This window comes from Pithys albifrons, chromosome 4 (genome assembly GCF_047495875.1).
Source record: "Pithys albifrons albifrons isolate INPA30051 chromosome 4, PitAlb_v1, whole genome shotgun sequence".
Lineage (NCBI taxonomy): Eukaryota > Metazoa > Chordata > Aves > Passeriformes > Thamnophilidae > Pithys > Pithys albifrons.
In genome coordinates, this window is record NC_092461.1 from 50,094,873 (window position 1) to 50,113,750 (window position 18,878).

Genomic DNA, 18,878 nt, shown 5'->3' on the forward strand with positions numbered 1-18,878 from the left:
ATGCCATTCTGAAGCACGTTATATTTACAATGATTCGTATTTGGCATTAGCCAAACAAAAAAGCTTATAGGGGAATGCCAAGGTTCTCTGACCTTTGCAAAGAAAATGTGTTTCTAGCTCAACAGTGTGCGGAAAGTCAGTGCTGCCATGTATTTTCAGTGAAATCACCTCAGCTATTTTTTACTCTCTAAATTTCCCAGCAAGAGATGGCTGTTGAAAAATGTTGAGAGAGCAGCAATCATCTTGAAAGTATTCCAAGGCCTGGAACAAGGGAGGTTTAACCCCCCTGCTGGAAAAGCTTGCTGGCCAGCAATATGGTTGAGTCAAAAATGAACTGTTATCTTTGTCATCTCCTGGGACATGGGGATCCACCATGACACTCCTGACTGTTTATCAGCCCAATTCTCCAGTGAATCTAAATCAGAGCAAAACAGAATGGGGAAACCCTTTGACATCACCAACTGTCAGCTGAAGAATAAATATCTGAAAAACGAATCTCAAGTTCCAACTGTCACCTCACCCACTCCCTGATGTGAGATTTGGTTTTCTGATCGACTTTTCCACCTTTCATCCTGCACTTTCATTTTTCATTTAATAAGAAACTTACATAGCAGACGTGAAAATGCAATGTTTTGTATTGCTCAAGTCTGTGACTGAACAGACAAGCCAAAGGTCTGTGTGTTTAAGTTTTCCAGGTGTAGGATGGCTAATGCCATGTGTTGTGCTGGTGGTTCTTAGCAGTTTGGCTGCAACTAACAAAGAGGCACAGTAACGAGTTCCAATTTTAACTCTTCGACTTTTCACTTTGATTGAGATAATCTTCATTTTCAAAACTCTTTCCAGTTTGCACCATTATCAAATATACACCATAATCAGAACTACACCATTAGTAGAACTACCTAGAATAATAGTCAAGAAGAGGATAGTTTTACATAAGTAACCAGAAAATGGATATAATAAACTTTTAGGAGGAAAGCCTTTCTTAGTTCTGGGTTTATTTACAATTGCTTTAAACAATTCCTTCTTCTTCCACATGTCTATGAAAAGGTTTAAATGTTTTTTTGGTGGTTGCTACAAAAGTAAATGATGATTAGTTATGAAATACAGACCACATTTAGCTTGCTTTCTTTCTCCCTCACATAACTGAAGGGAATGACATCAATCATAATCCAAGTGTCACTTGATGAGCGGGGATCCTGTCTCACACTCTGACACGTGTCCAATTGCACAGAGCACAGTCACCCATTTGGTTTGTTTGCCTGTGGGCTGGGGCATCGCTGGCATTTTGCTTGTGTGAGAAACCACATGGCTTTTCTGAAAACTTGAGAAGGGACGTACAGCACTGCAGTCTCGCTAAGTCCCCAGAGGCCTCCCTCTGTGCACACACTGTCTGTAACAGTCCCTCTCTCACAGGGGTAAGACAGTTCTTTATTAGTCTGGCTTCCTCTTAACTTATGCCTTGACTTCAGTGTCAACTGCAACTGTTTACTCTGGCTGAATTTTCTCTGCACAGATTATGTAAATTTCATGTAAAATTCAGTAGTTTTGCATATCCACCAGCTGACATGTGAATGAAAACCACAGTACATTTGCCATCTCTGCTTCCCAGTGTAAGTTGAAACTTGCCAGCAGTGAAAGTGGACACAGCTCCTGTTTAGAATTACCATCCAAGTTACACCTTCTTTCTCACATGTTAATACTGGTATTTTCTAGGGCTCAGGAGGAGCTAGGAACCCCTGTTCACTGCACTCCTCCTGTGATCTGGAAACATTTTAGTAACTCTTCAGTTCAGGACTACTGCTTAGCAAGTGGGGGGTGGCACAGGTATCTAGTTTTCCACTCAACAGGAGCTGGCTACATATTAAGAAAAAAGAAGAAATGGTTCTGCTGTCTCATCAAAATTTTCTTATTTAAAAATTTAAATTCCTGCCTTGTCTTGAATTAAGATGAAGAGTCCATTTCTCACCACCACCCAAGTGCTGGTTTCCTCTCCCAAGTAACAAGTGATAGGCCAACAGGAAATGCCTTAAGCTGTGCCAGGGAGGTTTAGACTGGATATTAGGAAAACTTTCTTCACAGTAAGGGTTGTCAAGCATTGGAACAAGCTGGCCAGGGAACTGGTCGAGTCACCATCCCTGAAGGTATTTAAAAAATGGGTGGATGTGGCACTTAGGGATATGGTTTAGTAGTGGACTTGGCAGGACTGAGCAGGACTCAATGACTTTAAAGGTTGTTCCAACTTAAATGATTCTATGGTTTCACTGAAATACTTCCTGTTGGTAGTTTAAAAATATTCTATTTTAGTTTCAATGTTTATTCTTCAAATAAAATCAAAGAAACAGAAACTGTACTATTTAAACTATATAAGTGGGGTGTTTCTCACAACTTCAGATCTTTTCTAATGCAAACACATGCTAAGTTGAGAGCTTTGTCCAGTTTGACCCTGTTCTGCAAACAATTTCAATGAACAGATGCTTCTGGTAAAAACAATTCATTAAAAAAATTCCCCAAACCTCTAATGTACATCTCAGAAAGCAGACCCTGATCACTTAGTTATAAAAACCTGGCAAGCTGACTTTCTTTTTTTTCAGGACCTTCAGTTTCCACAAGCATTTGGTTTTACAAAAACCTGTCGTGCACATCCAGTTCCACCCCTGAGTAACTTCTAAATGCTTCTGGCTTTCCTCACTCTGTGTTTACCTTTCCTCTGTGCTGCAGCCCCAACATGTGACTGCTGAAGGAACTGGAGTTTTAGTGATAGTCAGGACCAGCTTTCCTCACTCTGTGTTTACCTTTCCTCTCTGCTGCAGCCCCAACATGTTGCAACTGAAGGAACTGGAGCTGTAGCGATAGTCAGGACCACAGAAAAGCCAGCAGGCAGCTACAGCCCAGGCTGCCCTGGGAGGGCTGATGGGACATACCTGTGGGCACCTGTGTGAGCGCCAGCTGTACTGGTGGCTGTGCAGACTGGCCAGCAGGATATTTTCATCGGTGTCCACCTGGCCAAACCGCAGCGTCTCCTGAGTGTCATTGCAGATCATGAAGTGGCTGAAGACCAACTCCTCTGCCTCAGGGCATCGGTTCTGAAAGGAAAGGGATATGAAAGCCAGTAAGAATCACATTAATTGCAAGACATTTAGCAGCTGCCTGCCCAGTGGTGACTGTTACAACACAAAAATGTAAGATCTCTTCCTTTAGCTTTGGTCTCATGGTACCCTACTCTCTGCAAAATCTACTGTTTGGGTTGACAAAATATATCCTAAGACTTAACATGTTTTTCTTTGTGTTTCTGTAAAGCAAATCTTAGACTTAAAACTACAATAAAGACAGAATTCCCTAATTCAGGTAAAAAAACCTTCAATGAAATTCAGTTCTGTGGGAAATGACATGTCACACAGGGCAGACAAGCTGAGAGAGGCACAAAGAGGTTTCTCCATGCTTGACAACTGATCTCTCAGGCCAACAGGTTGCACTTCCTCAGTTGCTGCTGCTTTTACTTTGAAATGTTGCAGTGGGTCAGTAGAAGAAGACTCTCCTGACACCACAACACTGAGAAAGGCAACTAAAATAAAAACAGGAGACATGGGGAGAGTATTTTTACAGCTCCATGAGGCTAGTTTGAAAATGCATCATCCAATTTAATAGGAAAAATAAAAATTATCAAGGGTTTTAAAAGTATTTCAGAGTTTACGATAATTTTTTCTGCAGCCTGCAGCATCCCTCCATCCCTCTCTTTCTGCTTTTCATCTAGCTGCTTGTCACTCTGCTGACAAAATGAGACTATATGATAGTCATAAAAATTACCAGAGCTACAGGTCTTCCGCCCTGAAGGCATGAACTATAATCCCCTATATGGGAGAGGTCAAAGTGTGACTGACAATTTGATTTGGAGATCATCATACATTTCTGCCCTAGTCACTACTGGGCTGGCACCTTCCACTTACGAGCAACTATCTAGCAACCCTAACAATTGCTCCAAGAAAGCAACATTTGGAAAGTCTCCATGCAATTTAATGGGTGTAACACAAAGAATTCATCTTCTTGTGGTTTTTGTTACCTCTTTTTGACCCATCTTTCCTAGCACACACTTTTGACAATATTTTACTGTTGGTTGGTTTCCCTCTTCATAACATAGCCCAGCTGCCCTTTTCTCATTCTTTCTTCCCATGATTTCTTCTCTCTAACTTACAGAACCTCCATTGTTTTTGAGAGCTGATTCTGTTTCCTCTCCTTGCTCTCATGGTGGACCTTCTAAACAGATATAACAAAGCTAGCACCTTTCCTGTCTTTAATCACATGAGTCTTTAAGTTCTTTGATAACAATATCCCTAGATGCCTGCAGGAACTGAGATATCAAACAACAGGGATCGAAACCTTTCCTCACAGATCTCTATGGATCCTCAGTTATCCATGAAAAACAGTTTGGTATGTTGCTTGTAGCACATTGCTGGGCGATGCACATGGATGAGTTCTGAGAAGTGAAGTGTGCAAGGTAAGTCCAATTTAGCACCTCTGAATGCATGTTCGCCATTGTTATTAACTTCAGAACCACCTGAGATGCATCTACAGGCAGAATTGCAGAATGGTTGGGGATGGAAGGCACCTCTGCAGATCACCTACTCCAACCCCTCTGCTGAAGCAGGTTCACACAGAGCAAGTTGCACAGGATTGCACACAGGCATCTTTTGAATAACTCCAAAGAAGGAGACTCCACAGTCTCTCTGGACAACGTGTCCCAGTGCTCAGTCACTCTCCCAGTAAAGATGTTTTTCATGATGTTCTGATGGAACTTCCTGTGTTTGAGTTTGTGCCCATTGTCCCTTGTCCTTAATTAAGGCAGGTTGCAATTCCTTTTGTAACTGAACATCAGAATGACTGGCTGGGAGCTTTCGTGTAAAAATTATTCACCTCAGAACTATTTAAGCATGAGAATATTTAGATTAAATGAGAATATTTAGACTAAAGGCTTCTCTCATGAATTCTTCTGCGTAAGATCAGGTATCTTCTGTGAAACAGGAGTCAGGTAAGCATAACCAAAATTGCACTTCTTCAAAGCAGCAAAACTCATGACAGAATAATATGTCTGTATCACATTCAGTAGCAGATCTGGGTGTGCTGAAGGCTGACATTTACAGTGCCACTTCAGAGTGCAGAGTTTATTTTGGCATTTTCTAGTGGAGGATCTATGACTTTTTACTGTCAAGCTGCCATACCCACATACCCATAAGTCTACCACAAATATATATATTTTCCTGTTACAGCTTCGCAAAATGTTCTTTTTAAAAGGGAGGATTTACTATCCACAGAGCTCAGTATAACCCCAGGGGAATTTAAGAAAAGGTTTTTTTTTACTCTAACACATTTTCTTGATGCTTATGCAGAGACAACACCAGAAGGTGATGAACTTCCTTCTTTTTACCTTACTTACTAACTTAGTTTCAAGGAAGTAAACACAAACTGTAGGTTCTTGCATTTTCCAGAGGGAAAAAAAGAATTCAGCAAGTTTTTGGTATGTAGAGATCTCCTAAATTTTGCTGGGGGAATGTTATCCCATCAGGAATTATTAACAAACTTCCACACATTTTGCTGCTGCTGAATGACTGACATTACTCATTAGTCTTAAATGCTAGGTTTGCTACCAGAATCCAATGATTTTAACAGCAACACTTCCTCAAGTTAGGTGAAAGAGGTATTTTAAGCTCAAATCCATAACAGTTCCAAAGTGTTAATCAAGGAAGAAGCAAGATTTGCATAATGAGGCATTGGTCCATGGTGCCAGGCATAAGAGAAAGCTGCTGATGCCTCAAATCTTGGTAGTAAGAGATGACTAAGGGAACATGAAGGAAACTTGGGGATGCTTTGCTCGGTATGGCAGCTATTCACTGTTCACAGGGTTCCTGGCAACTCTTACTGTCCCTGCAGTACAGACAGGAGATTTTTCCCAGACACAACAGCACCTACCCTTCTCAGCCCCGGGATCTACAGCAGGTCCCTGCACCCATCCCAGGGAACCAGACCCCACACTCCTACTGAAGTGTCACAGTAGAAGCTTCTGGGGTAAGCAGAAAGGGAGAAAATAAAAACTCAGCAAAAGGATGGAGTGAGGAAATCTTGACTGATAAAAGAGAGTCCAGAGAAACCAGGCATAATAAAAACAAATAGAACTCGACCATTTGTGTGGCAATGATGCTGAAAGGCTTAATGATGACTCCAGGAGCTGAAAATACCTAAGTGTGGATTAGGAAAAAAAATTCCCTCTCTGAATTAAAACAGCAAATCAAAAGAATCAGCAAAACATCAACAGCTTGAATCAGATACAGACTAGGATCAGTTCCTGGGGGACAATTTCCTGCCCCTCTTTAGATCATTTTTCAGCTGTTCTTTTCTCTCAGAGAGGCCTGGAAAGTGTCTCTCCTTTATTGGGCTTTCAAATATTTTGTGAATTCTATTCAGAGGGGGAAAACCATCCCACATACTAGTAACCAGGCTTTCCCTAGTCACTCAGGACTTTCTGCTCATGTCTCAGCTCATAGCCTATTTCAAAGCATTTCTGGATCTGGAAGAAAACCAACAACCCACCATAAAAGCCTAGGCCTCTATAAGCACAAAGTTATTTTCTTTGTGCTTCATAAGCTACCGAAGACCTCTGCAAGCTGTTTCTCTCCCTCTCATGCACACATACAATCTCACCCTGTAATTTTTTTTAGACAGAAAATCCTTAGCAATTTTGTATCTCCCTCAAATTTCCTCTAAGAGAAAGTAACATTTTCCTTGGGATTCTTTAACTTTCACTGTCATAGTGATGTCCTGACATTATTAGTGAGAAACTTTCTGCATCCTTTCCCTTTGTTCTTTGTGCTTATGGTAGAAAGATGGGGAAAATACTGTGATTGCAAGATGTCATTTTGAAGGATCCCAGCTCATTAAGGAAACTTATGCAACTGCCAACAGAAAGGTTAAACACCATGCAGACTTTGAGGAAAAGAAGTTCCACTGGGTTTAAAACAGGTTTAAAACAGGAGCTTTTGTAACATCTGAGGAGTTTAGGAAAACATTGCAGCGCAAGACCACAAAGGAAAAGCTTTTTCCCAGGAATAACACTTGGTACCGTACCTGGAGAGCTGTTTTCTCAGTTGACCCTCTGTCTCTAGGTATCACAAAGCACTAATGCTGTAAAACACTTTGTGAAAGCTTAAATGCCCAAATAAAGGGAAAAAAACCACTACACCCTCCACCCCACAGATATTCACAGGACACACACATTTTCTATCTCTCTTGATAGCCTATATGCTATCTCTAAATAATAAAACTAAACTAGCAACAACTTTGAAGTTCCAAGCCCAGTTCTTTGATTATTAAACCTAATATTACTCTAGCTTTGCATTTAGATGTGCATTAGCCAGTTACTGCTTGTATTTAAACAGGGATTTCAGGTCAGACAGTGAAATATGTCAAAAGGGGAAACTGTGTTTCAAATGTGCTAATCCTCTCAGATTTTCAGCATGTGACTTAGGAGTATAAAGTTGTATGCCTGGTGGTTTTTAGGTTTAATCTACTATCAAAATATTCACCATTACTTAAACAAAAAAACCAAAAACCAACCCCAAAACCCAACCAAACAAAACATAAAAATCAGGCCATATCTAGGAAACAAAGACACTGATAGATGCTTCTGGTAATCCTGAACTCCTGACCTAAAGGTGTGGGGTCAAATTGTTTCATGCTTCATCTGTCTGTCTACTGACTACACCATCACTTGTTTCTGATACTAATCCAGTAAAAAATATGTGGAGAAATCAAATAACCTTTCCTGTTTATTAAATTTATGCTTCTAGTTACAGCATTTATACTGCATTTTGTGTAAACAGCAAACATCAAACAATGCTTATTACTGGGAAATTTATTCCCTCCCTGTGCAGTGCACACCAACCTCCCAGTCTGGAGGTAAAGTCACATAAAAAACATCTTGGCAACAATTAATTTAATAAGCCATTTTGAACCCACTTGTGTGTTAACTGTTCCCTAATTTCAAAGCAATGCAAGTTTTTAATGTCAAATACTCAGGGCTAGATACCCACCACATCAGAACATGGTGGCAAGTACCCTTGACATGAGAGGAAACGAGAAAATTACAGCAACAATTACAGAAGTATATCCTCCTGTGGCTCATGTTAACATTGCCAAATCCATGTATAAATCAGTACCAACTATTCATAGAATGTACCTGTCAGCAATATACTATGCGACATATGGCTCTACTTAATCAAATATACAATTCCATTTTTTTCAACTCAGAATATTCCTTCAAGGCACAGAGTAGTCAGTCAGTCATTCACACTGTGATGTGGTTTAAAACATTTAAATATTTATGCACCATATTTTATTTATGTGTACAGCTATGTCTGAGAGATCTTTTTTTTTTCCACCCTAAGAGGAAACTAACCTTTCTGAGGGCCATTTTGCAGTAGTTGCCACACATGTCTTAGATGAGGGACTAGTACCAAGTCAGAAATATTTTGGGTTTAAACAGCCTATCAAGGACTCTCTTATACTTTCTATGTTTGTTTTTTATTAAAAGCATTGTTCAAAATATGACAAAAAACAGAAATTGGAGCTACAAAGATTTTTGTTCACATTGATATTTGAGCCAGCTGCAAAGATTTAAATCACACTAGATCTTGTTTTATGAATGTCCTTTTGCAACAAGAAAACCATGGAATGCCCTTAAAAAAGAATTTTTTGATATAAAACAGATGTTTTATCCTTTTTTGGGGGCTTTGTTGTTTAGTGCCATGATAGGTAATTAATTCCCAGGCTCCACATAGGTCTTCAGGCAGATGAAGAGAATGATTTGATTTCAAGGCTCTAGTGGAGTAAGGGAATTACAGGCCTTTGAGGGGTCACTGCAGAAGGAAGGTTCCTTATACTGGGACTGGCTACAACCATTAATGCTGCTTGCACAGGATGTTATGTGGAACTAGTGCTGAACTGCAGGAAGGGTGGAAGGAGTAGCTGGAAACAATATGCTCTGGTGCTCAGACTTAGCTGTGCTTACATATAATGTGTCACTCACCTTTCCCCAAATTAATGGAATATTATTTATTTCAAGACCAAAATTTTGATTATTCTGATATAAATCCATGTATTGTCACTGAAATTTAAGCAGTTTTTGGCCACATTTACCTTTACATACAGCAATCATTGCCTCCTAATTTTCATTGCCATGGCAGAACTAATGTTTATTGGTAAAAAATCACTTTCAGTCTAAGTTAGAGCTTTTACATCTTGGAATATTTTTAACGAATGCAGCTGATATTCTAAGTTGCTACTGAATTAATTACAACAGCTATATTATCATTATTGTATTTGCATACCTGCTGCCAAGCTTGAATTGCTGTATTTAGAGATTGAAGTGCATATTGGCCAAAGTTGATGAAAATGGGGTCAACCATTATCGTGCAGTCCAATAACCTTCTTGCTGTGCTGCTGGAAGTAGCAATCTGTCCCCAGACTTTCAGAGGTTTCACAACAGTCTGCATAGTCATATTTCGACACTCCAAAAGTTTGCAGCCGGCCTGAGTTGAAAACTGCATCTCCTGGAACACTGATTCATCGTTCCACTGACGGAGATACACATGAGGCTCATCAAAGGAAACTATCATGTATTCTAGTTCAGATGGCAAGTTCTTATCAGATAAAAATGGCTGAAGAAACTTCGGTGGTGCTGAAAAGTGAAAGAAAAAACAAGACTAGAACATCACCATTGCCACATTCTGTATGTTTTTGTGAATTGTGTGTTAACTGTTAGTACATAAGATGAAAACAAGTAAAATTCATTAAAGGCCAGACAATTCTGAAATCAATGCTGTTTGTTAGATGTAAAATAGAATTGTAATTAATCACAGCTGCGCACAAAAATTATCTGCAAACCAAAATCTTTTCATGGTGAATAGACCAGCCACCAAACTGCTTTATCTACACATTGCTCCATAATTCAGACTGCGGCCTATTTGGAGCAGGGACCATATTTCTTTCTGTGAGAATTTTTGCTATAGCAGATGTATATGATATTCCACACACAGCACACTGTGAACACAGTAGTAATTCCCAATATCCCATGTGCTGACATGGGACAGTGCAGGCTAACAGGCTCCACAATGGAAGTTGTCTTTGCTGCAGTTACGGACAGTTCAAGACCATGCACCCAATGAGATGTGACATATTACCCCATAATACTGGAAATGAAACAAAACAGTATCCTGAGACTAAAGCATGGGAAATGTATCATAAAAAAGATTTTATCGTGTTCATTGAAGTCTCAGGCCTGCAAAGTGCTGAGCACTGAGGCAGCAGACAGTGCAAGGCACGTATACCATTTGTGTAACACTTAGCACGTGAATATTTCCATTAATGTTATTAGTTATGTTGCTGGAACTATCACATGCTTAAAATTAGCATATGCTCCAGTGCTCTACAGATTTGGAACTAAAACACTCATCTCTATCCAGGATCAAGCCCTATTATTCTACAAAAGTGTAATAGATACAGTAAGTTTTGTGCTCCCTTTGTGCATAACAGCACGAAGGAGCCCCAGAACGTAAGGCCTTTAGATGCTGTAGCAACAGCAACAACAGCACAAACTCACTCGCTGTTAAAAAATGAAACAGCTGGGTTTGATTTTAATCTGATTTTTGCCTTTTCCAGTACTTTTAAAGACTGAGTATCAGGAATTGGAGCATAATAGTGAGGAAGATTATTTACTGATAGAGGTAGCTGATAGACAAGAAATTATTTGCTAGTCATTAAATGTTCATTCTTGCAATGATTTGATAATGAATATATTGTAATAGTTGCAGAAACACAAAACTACTCACAAAGAAAGTTGTCCCTGTCAAAGCTATCCAAGAAGTTTGCCCATCTTCCATAGAAAGCATTCCTGGCATTTGAAAATCAGACAATAATCTAAGGATCTCTTGGAATGTAATTGCCATTAATGCAATGACAGAGAGCACTGAACCAAACCAGATGTAGCTCCAAAAGTGGTCATAACTGACATAACAGTTAAATCTGCAGTTCTCAGAGCTCTTCCAAGGAATTCTTACTAAAGGAGTTGCAAAATCTTAAAATATTTTAGTAGTACTGTTAATATGCTGGAAAATGTAAAAGATCAAATTCATCCACTAAGATGGCTCCGAAGCAAAGTGGCACCTGCTGTCACTACTCAGACTGGGACAAACAGCAGCTCCTATGGTTACCCAGCCCGAGGCAGGAGGGGCTGAGCAGCCTCACTGCCTGCTCTGTGCACCTCCTCAGCAAACACAAGTCACTGCTTTCACCTTGAAGCCTCTACCACTGTTTGTGAGAACTTATTTCAAGAATGGCTGTTTGAATGAGGACTACAGACAACAAGAGAGTGGTTTAGCAGCACGTACAAACTATTGGCTTTTATTGTACTACATAAGGGAGTACATACCTGTGCCCAGCTGATCAAGATGATGGCATAGGTGGACTTCCAAATAGGTGAATTGGATCCCCATGCTCAGTGATGGCACAAACCAAGGAGTAAAACAGGAGTCGACCCTGGTGCAGGCTGCCAGTGCTGTGGGGGTTACAAGCTGATCCCACGCACTTTGGGAGCCAGATTCACTTTCCGAGCTGCAGAACGGAGATAACAAAGTAGGTCTTTCAGCACTTCCAGGATTTTACCCCTTTACAGTAGGACTTGACCGTGTTCCATGCTCATTTTCTGACACAGGGAACATCATCATTTCATTTTAACTGCTAATATCAGTGTCTGTGCTTTTTCCAAAGTAGAACATAACACACAAGACTGCAATCCAGGCAGGCTCTTATCACGCTACATTTTCAATTTACAAACATCTGAACCACAAAACCAAAGAATATTTACAGAAAATAAAACCAAATGACACCAGGTATCTTTAATTGTTGCAATTGATGCCTTAAGTTTTTTTATATATGTGTAGATTTTAATATAGCTGTACAGTTTCTCACACTCAAGGTAGCAGCTGACAGTCACTAAACCTCTTTCTCACGGTTTGTGCCACATTCTTGAAATTCTGTTTAATGGTCTTTCGCAAGGACATCTTGTTTGGGATACATGCACCTGGAAGATACACTGTATTCAAAGCAAGATACAAGGCCCAAAACCCTTGGAGAAGCTCCAAAGGGGCAGTCCTGGGGAGTTCTGAGGGCAAATGATTCTTGGGTTGGAAGGATACATTAGATAGGATAATCAATTAACTGTTATGATTTTCTAAGAACACTACACTGGGTGTGCACCTACGTGTTTTGCTGCACCTGAAAGTGCTTTTATTAAAGGAGCTGCTCTTTATATTATCTATACTAATAGTGTCTGGAAAGTTCTTTCCTTCCATTTTAGGCAACAAAATAGCTAAGCAGCTACATTATCATTATTTAAGCTGTAAGAATGAGTTGAAAGTTAATCTGGTCAAGAGAATGATTATTCTTTTCCCCACTTGATTTTAAGGAAACCAACTCAGAACTATCAAACTACTTCTATACTTCTGTGCATGAATCCTGTCCCTGTAAACATTATTTCCTCTGCCCTTCTAACTCTACAATCATAATTTAAAAAGAATTTCCAAGTCTCATAAACTCAGCTTGGAGCCCTTTCCTAGCATCTATCACAACATATTAAGTGCACATTTAAAATGCCACCCCACTGATTTTTTTTCATAGTTGTGCTCCTGACACCATGAATTTCCAAGAATTATCTTTCAGTCCCTTGAGACAAACTAACACTACATCCGAATTCTACAGGTTGCTAAGGCACCACTGAAGTAAAAATAAACTTTTTAATTTAAGCCAAACCTATCCTTAATGTTCCTTATTCTCACTGCCTTTGAAGCTTGGTACTAAAGAGTTTTAGTTAAAAACTTTAGACTTGATTCAAGAGAATTATGTTCCTGTCCTCAGTCAGATACTCTCTTCATTTTCAAAATAAAATTTAATGAAGGATGAACTTTTATATAAGCTTTTATAAAGTCATCAGCTTTTATAAAGCACCACACATACACTTTCATTGACATTTAAAAAATATTTTAAATTCAAATACAACTATAAATTTGAACATTGGCTTTCAAAGCAAAACGTCTTACACTTTTAGGATCAAATTTTGCATAACACAATGTGTTTTACCTCAAAATTATGCACAAATATAGTAGGTACTAAAAATGTTCAGCTGAGAGTGCATGGAATTCCATGGATAGGTAAATTTATCAGTATTATTTTGTGTTACAGTAACTATCTAGTATAGTGTTCATTTATAGACCTTAAATCCAACTTCAGATTTGTGGACATAACATATTTATGCAGCAGTAAAACCCAACTAAAATTGGTTAATTATCAAAGAAACATGACAGGATTCTAAGAATGGAATATGTCAGTAAGGAATGAAACATAAATGACTCAACTGGAATTACAGCTGCTTTCCTGTGCTTCTTTACTTCCTCAAATTGCCAGTTTACATTCCAAAGATGCAGCTGGAGGCCTTTTAAGAACAGGTTTCTTTGGAAATAAAATTATTCTTTGTGTTCACTTGCTGAAGAATCTGTGGGACTGGCCCACAGTCAGAGAAGTGGCTTTGCTCTGCTTTGGCATGGATATTTCTTAGATTGTTGGAACAAAGCAGGGAAGCAAATCTGAAAGGACAAAAGCTCATATGCTCTTGTAGACGACTAAGTACTTTAGGGTCTGTGAAACCAGTTAGTTCTGTCAGAATAATTATTAATATTTTAAGATTTTTTGCTCATTGTATTTTGACTAGAAATAGAAGTTCAGGAACATATGAAATGAAAATGAAGAAAGGGTAGATGGGCGCAAAGAAATGTCAACCAAACTATGAGAAACTTTCAAAAATCTAATTGCACTTTGATATTCTGAATTAAGACTTAATATGCACAAAAAGCTGTAACTATAATTGCAGTAAAAAAGAACATTTATTTCTGAAATTTGAGGTTTATTCTGAAACTATATATCCCTTTTCCTCAGAAACCTATCCCTAGAGTCACCTATCAGTGACTCAGCATTTTTATTTCTTTTGGCATGTTTTGGAGATGCACATTTGCATAGAATAAAAACCAAACAAACCCCTCCAATTTTGTATTTGGTCAAACTTTATGTACCTGCTTTTTGTTTATTGAGCATTTTACTGTGGTGGGACCTTTGTAATTTATCACACACAACCACAGTGATCACAGAGCAACATGCCATGTTGATGCAGAAGGAAATGTGGCAGGAGCCTCACATTAGGGAGATAATGTAAAGTATTTACCCATATTTTGCTCCAGTTTTTCTGCCCCAGAAACAGCAGACTAAGTGGATGCAATATTCTGGAATTTAAGATGTTGGGAACAAATAGATTCAAAGCTGCTTTTTGTTTTCTCATGGAGAGTCATCTTAGAGACAAAAAATGCCCACTGAAACAATTCCCTGCAAAATTCAGTCCAACCACATGTCTAAAGACCTACCCAGAGAGAAGCAGCAAGTGAGGGTGGGACAACATTGCTCCATGGGACAGAACTGGCCTTGCTTCCAGTTCCCTGCTAGGGAGGGACGAGCGCCTGCAGTGAGGACTGAGAGGAGCAGGACAATGCCTGCTAAACTACAGTTTAGAAGGAAAAGTCACTCTACAGAGAGAAAATAACCTTCTAGAAACCATCTGAAAAGAAATGCAATGAGGACTCTTTCATCACTGTTTCCCCACCGGCTCAGACTTAGTCAAGGCATAGTTGTTTTATGTGTGTGTGGGTCCATTTGGTTTTCACTCAGCCAGAAACCATAATCAGAATTATAGCCCCTATGTCATTATGAAAATAAAAAGACAGTAAACAGTATAAACCAGTTACAGTACAAAATATACTATAAGCAGTAACCAAATTAATATTTTCTTAAAAATATCCAAGTGTAATAAAAAATCTTAATATCAAATGATCAGTTTTTAAAGAGGGACTGTAGTCACTGCCATGCTTGTCTGATTTTGAATGAAATCCCATTGAAACCTTTTGCCTAGGGAGAGTTCTGCCAGACCTGTAGCATTGCCATTTTTTCCTCTGTCCTTGCACAGAGCACAAGAATCAAAGACACAGTCCCTCATCACAGGCTGTGCAAAAAAACAAAGCAGTGTTAGCTGAAAACACAGGAAAAATTCTATTAAGTCTGTGTAAACAACAGCAGCATTAATATCAGAAGTTGATGTAACTGTGAAATCAAAATTTGTGCATCAAGTGAATACAATATAAAAACACCCCCATGTTTCTGGGCTGCCTTGGAGCTACAAAATGCAGTGTGGACTGTCCACAGTTGTTCAGCTGCAGAGAAAAGGAATAACCAGCTTCTACTGCTTTGTGTTTGGCACAACATGCTGAGGGATGTGTGTAGCAACACCAGAGGAAATTCTAAATAAAATTGACCTGACTTTAAGACCAGAATTTTTAAAATGGAAAATATCTATGTTTGAAGTGATTATATAAGTTATGATATTTCACATCATGCAAAGACGTTCAAGTTCAATATATGGCAACTGGGAACAATGACTTAGCAGTGACCTGCATTCTTCTTGTTATTTTAAGAGTGGAATATTTAAACCAAAACTGCCATTTGTGATGAAACTACAACATGGGAAAATATCCACTGGGAAGAAGAAAGAGACCACTTAACTCATTTAGTTTATGACTCAAATGCTGGTCTGAACCCAAATTGTTAGAGCTCAAAATCCAGTACATCATTTACTTTGAGTAAAAGCTAAAACAATTAGCATGAAATATGATCATGATTCCTCACTTGAATTTTTAAAAAGTAGCAAATTAAGGCTTATTTAAAAGTTTTTGTACTTGTTTCATGGTTTGTATCTTAAGGCATTTTCAATTACTATTTTAGTATGTCAGTAATTATAAAAATACTGTTTCAATTAGACAGTAAGAGGTACAAATATATAAAATATCTTGTGACATAACCCATTAAAACAAAATTTATAACCCCTTCCCCACCAAACCAGGGAGGTACTTTAGTGTCTTACCAACCAACCAGAGCTTTAAAAGTAATGGTGTATATAACTTATTAGTCCTGCAACATGAAAATGTAACTTATAAAAATAATGTATTCTGTGATAATTTCCTTGTAATCTATTTTGAGGTCTTGCTTAAACAGTCATTTACGCCATATATGATTTATTTCATAAACACTGTACTACAACCCCAAAGAGATGCTAAATTATTTCACTTAGGACTTCAGATTTGTTCACTCATTGAATAAACATTCATAAATGTTCATTCAAACCTTATACATACATCAAATAATGAATGGGCTACAAAATTCTGAAAAATAAACAACATGCACATATATACTCTGCTCTTCACTAGAGAGCTCCTTGATTTTGATACTTCCAATTAGTTCCTGATCGATCTCAGAAAGAGCTTGCATACCACAGGACTTGGATCATGACATCTTTGCATATTCCCATATTCATTACTGGTTGATACACTTCAGCCTGCCAGCTACTGCTCAACTTATCAGCTGAATCCACATCTTCTCACAAACTTTGTTGCTTTCCTGTCACATGAACCACATAAGTTTCATACTTTATAACTGATGCTAGGAATCAATAATAAAGTACTTAAAACACAAGGGATCAGCTCTCTGTTATTAATAATTAGCATATCATAGAGATTACCCCCCAAAAAAACCCCTGCAGAATTTGAAGGAAAAAATATTATCCTTGAGCAGCAGCTGCATGCATATGGCAGCTGTTAAGAGTCTGACCCAAAATACAACATCAAACTAAGAAAATAAACTTCAACAAGACTAAGCGTTTTTACACCATTAATAGGGAATTAAATTTTCTAATCAATCATACAGTTACAGCATGTAATTAATGTCAAAATATCCTGAGCCTCCAGGAAAGCTGAGATTCAGCTTTTACACAGCCTTTGTTCCTTGCTCTTGCAGATCCCTCAGCGTTAGAATTCCCTGCTCTAACACTCAGCACTGGCTTTAAGCACATGCCTTGTGGCTCTTCTCACAAGGCTGTAAGACCTCATGTTAAACACTTGTTTTAGGAACAAGCCTAACATTGGAATTTACCATGGGCATTACACGGGCAGGGTCTCTCTCTCAAAACCAAAAATGTTTGGCATTTATTTTGTCAAGTAGAATCTAGAACACATTTTAGACAAGAAACTATCCTTGCTGGTAGCAGTATGTTTGTTTGATAAAGCCACAGTTTGAGCAAAGTTATGCCAACATGGACTTCCTACATGCCACTAGTGGTCCAGAAAGGCTGGCCTCCTCTGCAGGTTCACAGGATCTGTCACCATCTCCAAATCAAGGCTTCCCTCTAACAGAATGTGATAATTTGGGGCTTAAGCATCACCTCAAATTTGTACTGTAGTGGTAACTGTGGTGCTTGTGCACTGTCTCAAAACCTCCAGGTCAGCGACATGTGACTGGCATGTTTGCTCTGCCTCCAAGAAGAAGCCATTGTGCCTCAAACACCCTAGGTCAGAGCCTGATCTGTGAGGAACAGCTGCTCTGGTTCTGACCCACTCAGGAGCATTCCCAACCGGTCAGGACTGATTCTTCCACACCAGTCCTTCCTGCTGTCACCCTCAAGAAAGCTTGCAGTGCAGCCTTGTCTGAAGTTACTGTAGCAGGATCAGTTTGAATTTCTATCCTTAGAATGGGATGAGTTGGGAGGGACCTTAAAGATCACAGTTCCAATGCCCCTGACATGGGCAGGGACACCTTTCACTAGAACAGGTTGCTCCAAGTCCCATCCAGCCTGGCCATGAACACCTTCAGGGATGGGACATCCACAGCTTCTCTGGGTAACCTGTGCCAGTGTCTCATCAACCTCTGAGGAAAGAATTTCTTCCGAATACCTAATTAATCTTGACATCTTTTCATTTAAATCTATTCCCCCCTCTCTTATCACTATATGTCCCTGTAAGAAGTCCCTCTCTACTTTTCTTTGCATTCTGACTAGTGACGCTACAGTCTCTGTACAAATAGGTGGTAGTCCAACGCACTTTCCCTTGACTTCTTTCTTTCTCTGCTGCTTATTTACCTAAAAATGCTTCAGTAATGTTGTGCATGTTTTTTGCTGCCTTCTTCCCTCTCCTGCTATCCCTGTGCAGTAAACTTCAAATGCTTCACTTTAATTCCTGTTCTTCCTGAACAAGTACAGTTCATTAGCTTATCAGAGCTCCTTGAATGAAACATTGCATATAGTGATAACCCCTATTCAAGTAGAAAACAATAAACATGATTACAGTGGTAAATACCTTAATGAAAAAAATCTACTAAATTTCACTACATCATTTCCAGTTCCCACTGAGTTCACATTTCTGTGGTGTTAAGCTGACCAGGAAGGCAATTTTGCCAGGGTCCCACATTCAGAGGAATTAACCTTGTCTAAAACACTTAACTTCTCAATGATGAAAATGCATTCTTTCACAATTAACATCAAGAAATCATTTCCAACCTGATACTATTAATGGAAACCAGATGTTTAATTTTCTTCATTGATTTTGTTAGCTGTGTTCTTATTCCCCAGTTTCTCTGAATTCTGCAGCTTCATGCAGCACATAAACGTGGATGCTACATACTCATTCAAGCATGTGTTCATACACAGGCAGCAAGTATCAGCAAATACCAAAAATCCAACAGAGTAACTTGGGCTTTTCTGCTCTAAATATAAAAATTAAGAAGGTCTTTGAAAGCAATTCCACTTCTGTTTCTGGAGAGAACTTGTACTTCATGTCTTCTTACTCTACATGTTAACCAAAACGGAATGAAAGCAAACAGAGTGAATATCTGTCATTGCACACTGTTTCCAGCTG

The 18,878-nt window shown here is 38.9% G+C and overlaps 1 protein-coding gene across 6 annotated transcripts in view; it reads right to left on the reverse strand.

Annotated features, from left to right (window-relative positions):
• The window catches only part of VPS13B (vacuolar protein sorting 13 homolog B), a 427,169-nt gene that overhangs the window by 44,135 nt on the left and 364,156 nt on the right, over positions 1 to 18,878 (reverse strand). For 5 of the 6 annotated variants that reach the window (XM_071554088.1, XM_071554086.1, XM_071554089.1 and 2 more), the window contains exons 41-43: positions 11,474 to 11,655; positions 9,375 to 9,724; positions 2,922 to 3,083 (exon numbers count right to left, since the gene is read on the reverse strand). In XM_071554088.1, the coding sequence (XP_071410189.1) occupies positions 2,922 to 3,083; positions 9,375 to 9,724; positions 11,474 to 11,655 (694 nt within the window). Of the gene's footprint in view, positions 1 to 2,921; positions 3,084 to 9,374; positions 9,725 to 10,874; positions 10,937 to 11,473; positions 11,656 to 18,878 lie in introns of those variants that run through there. The other variant, XM_071554091.1, reaches the window with a different exon arrangement.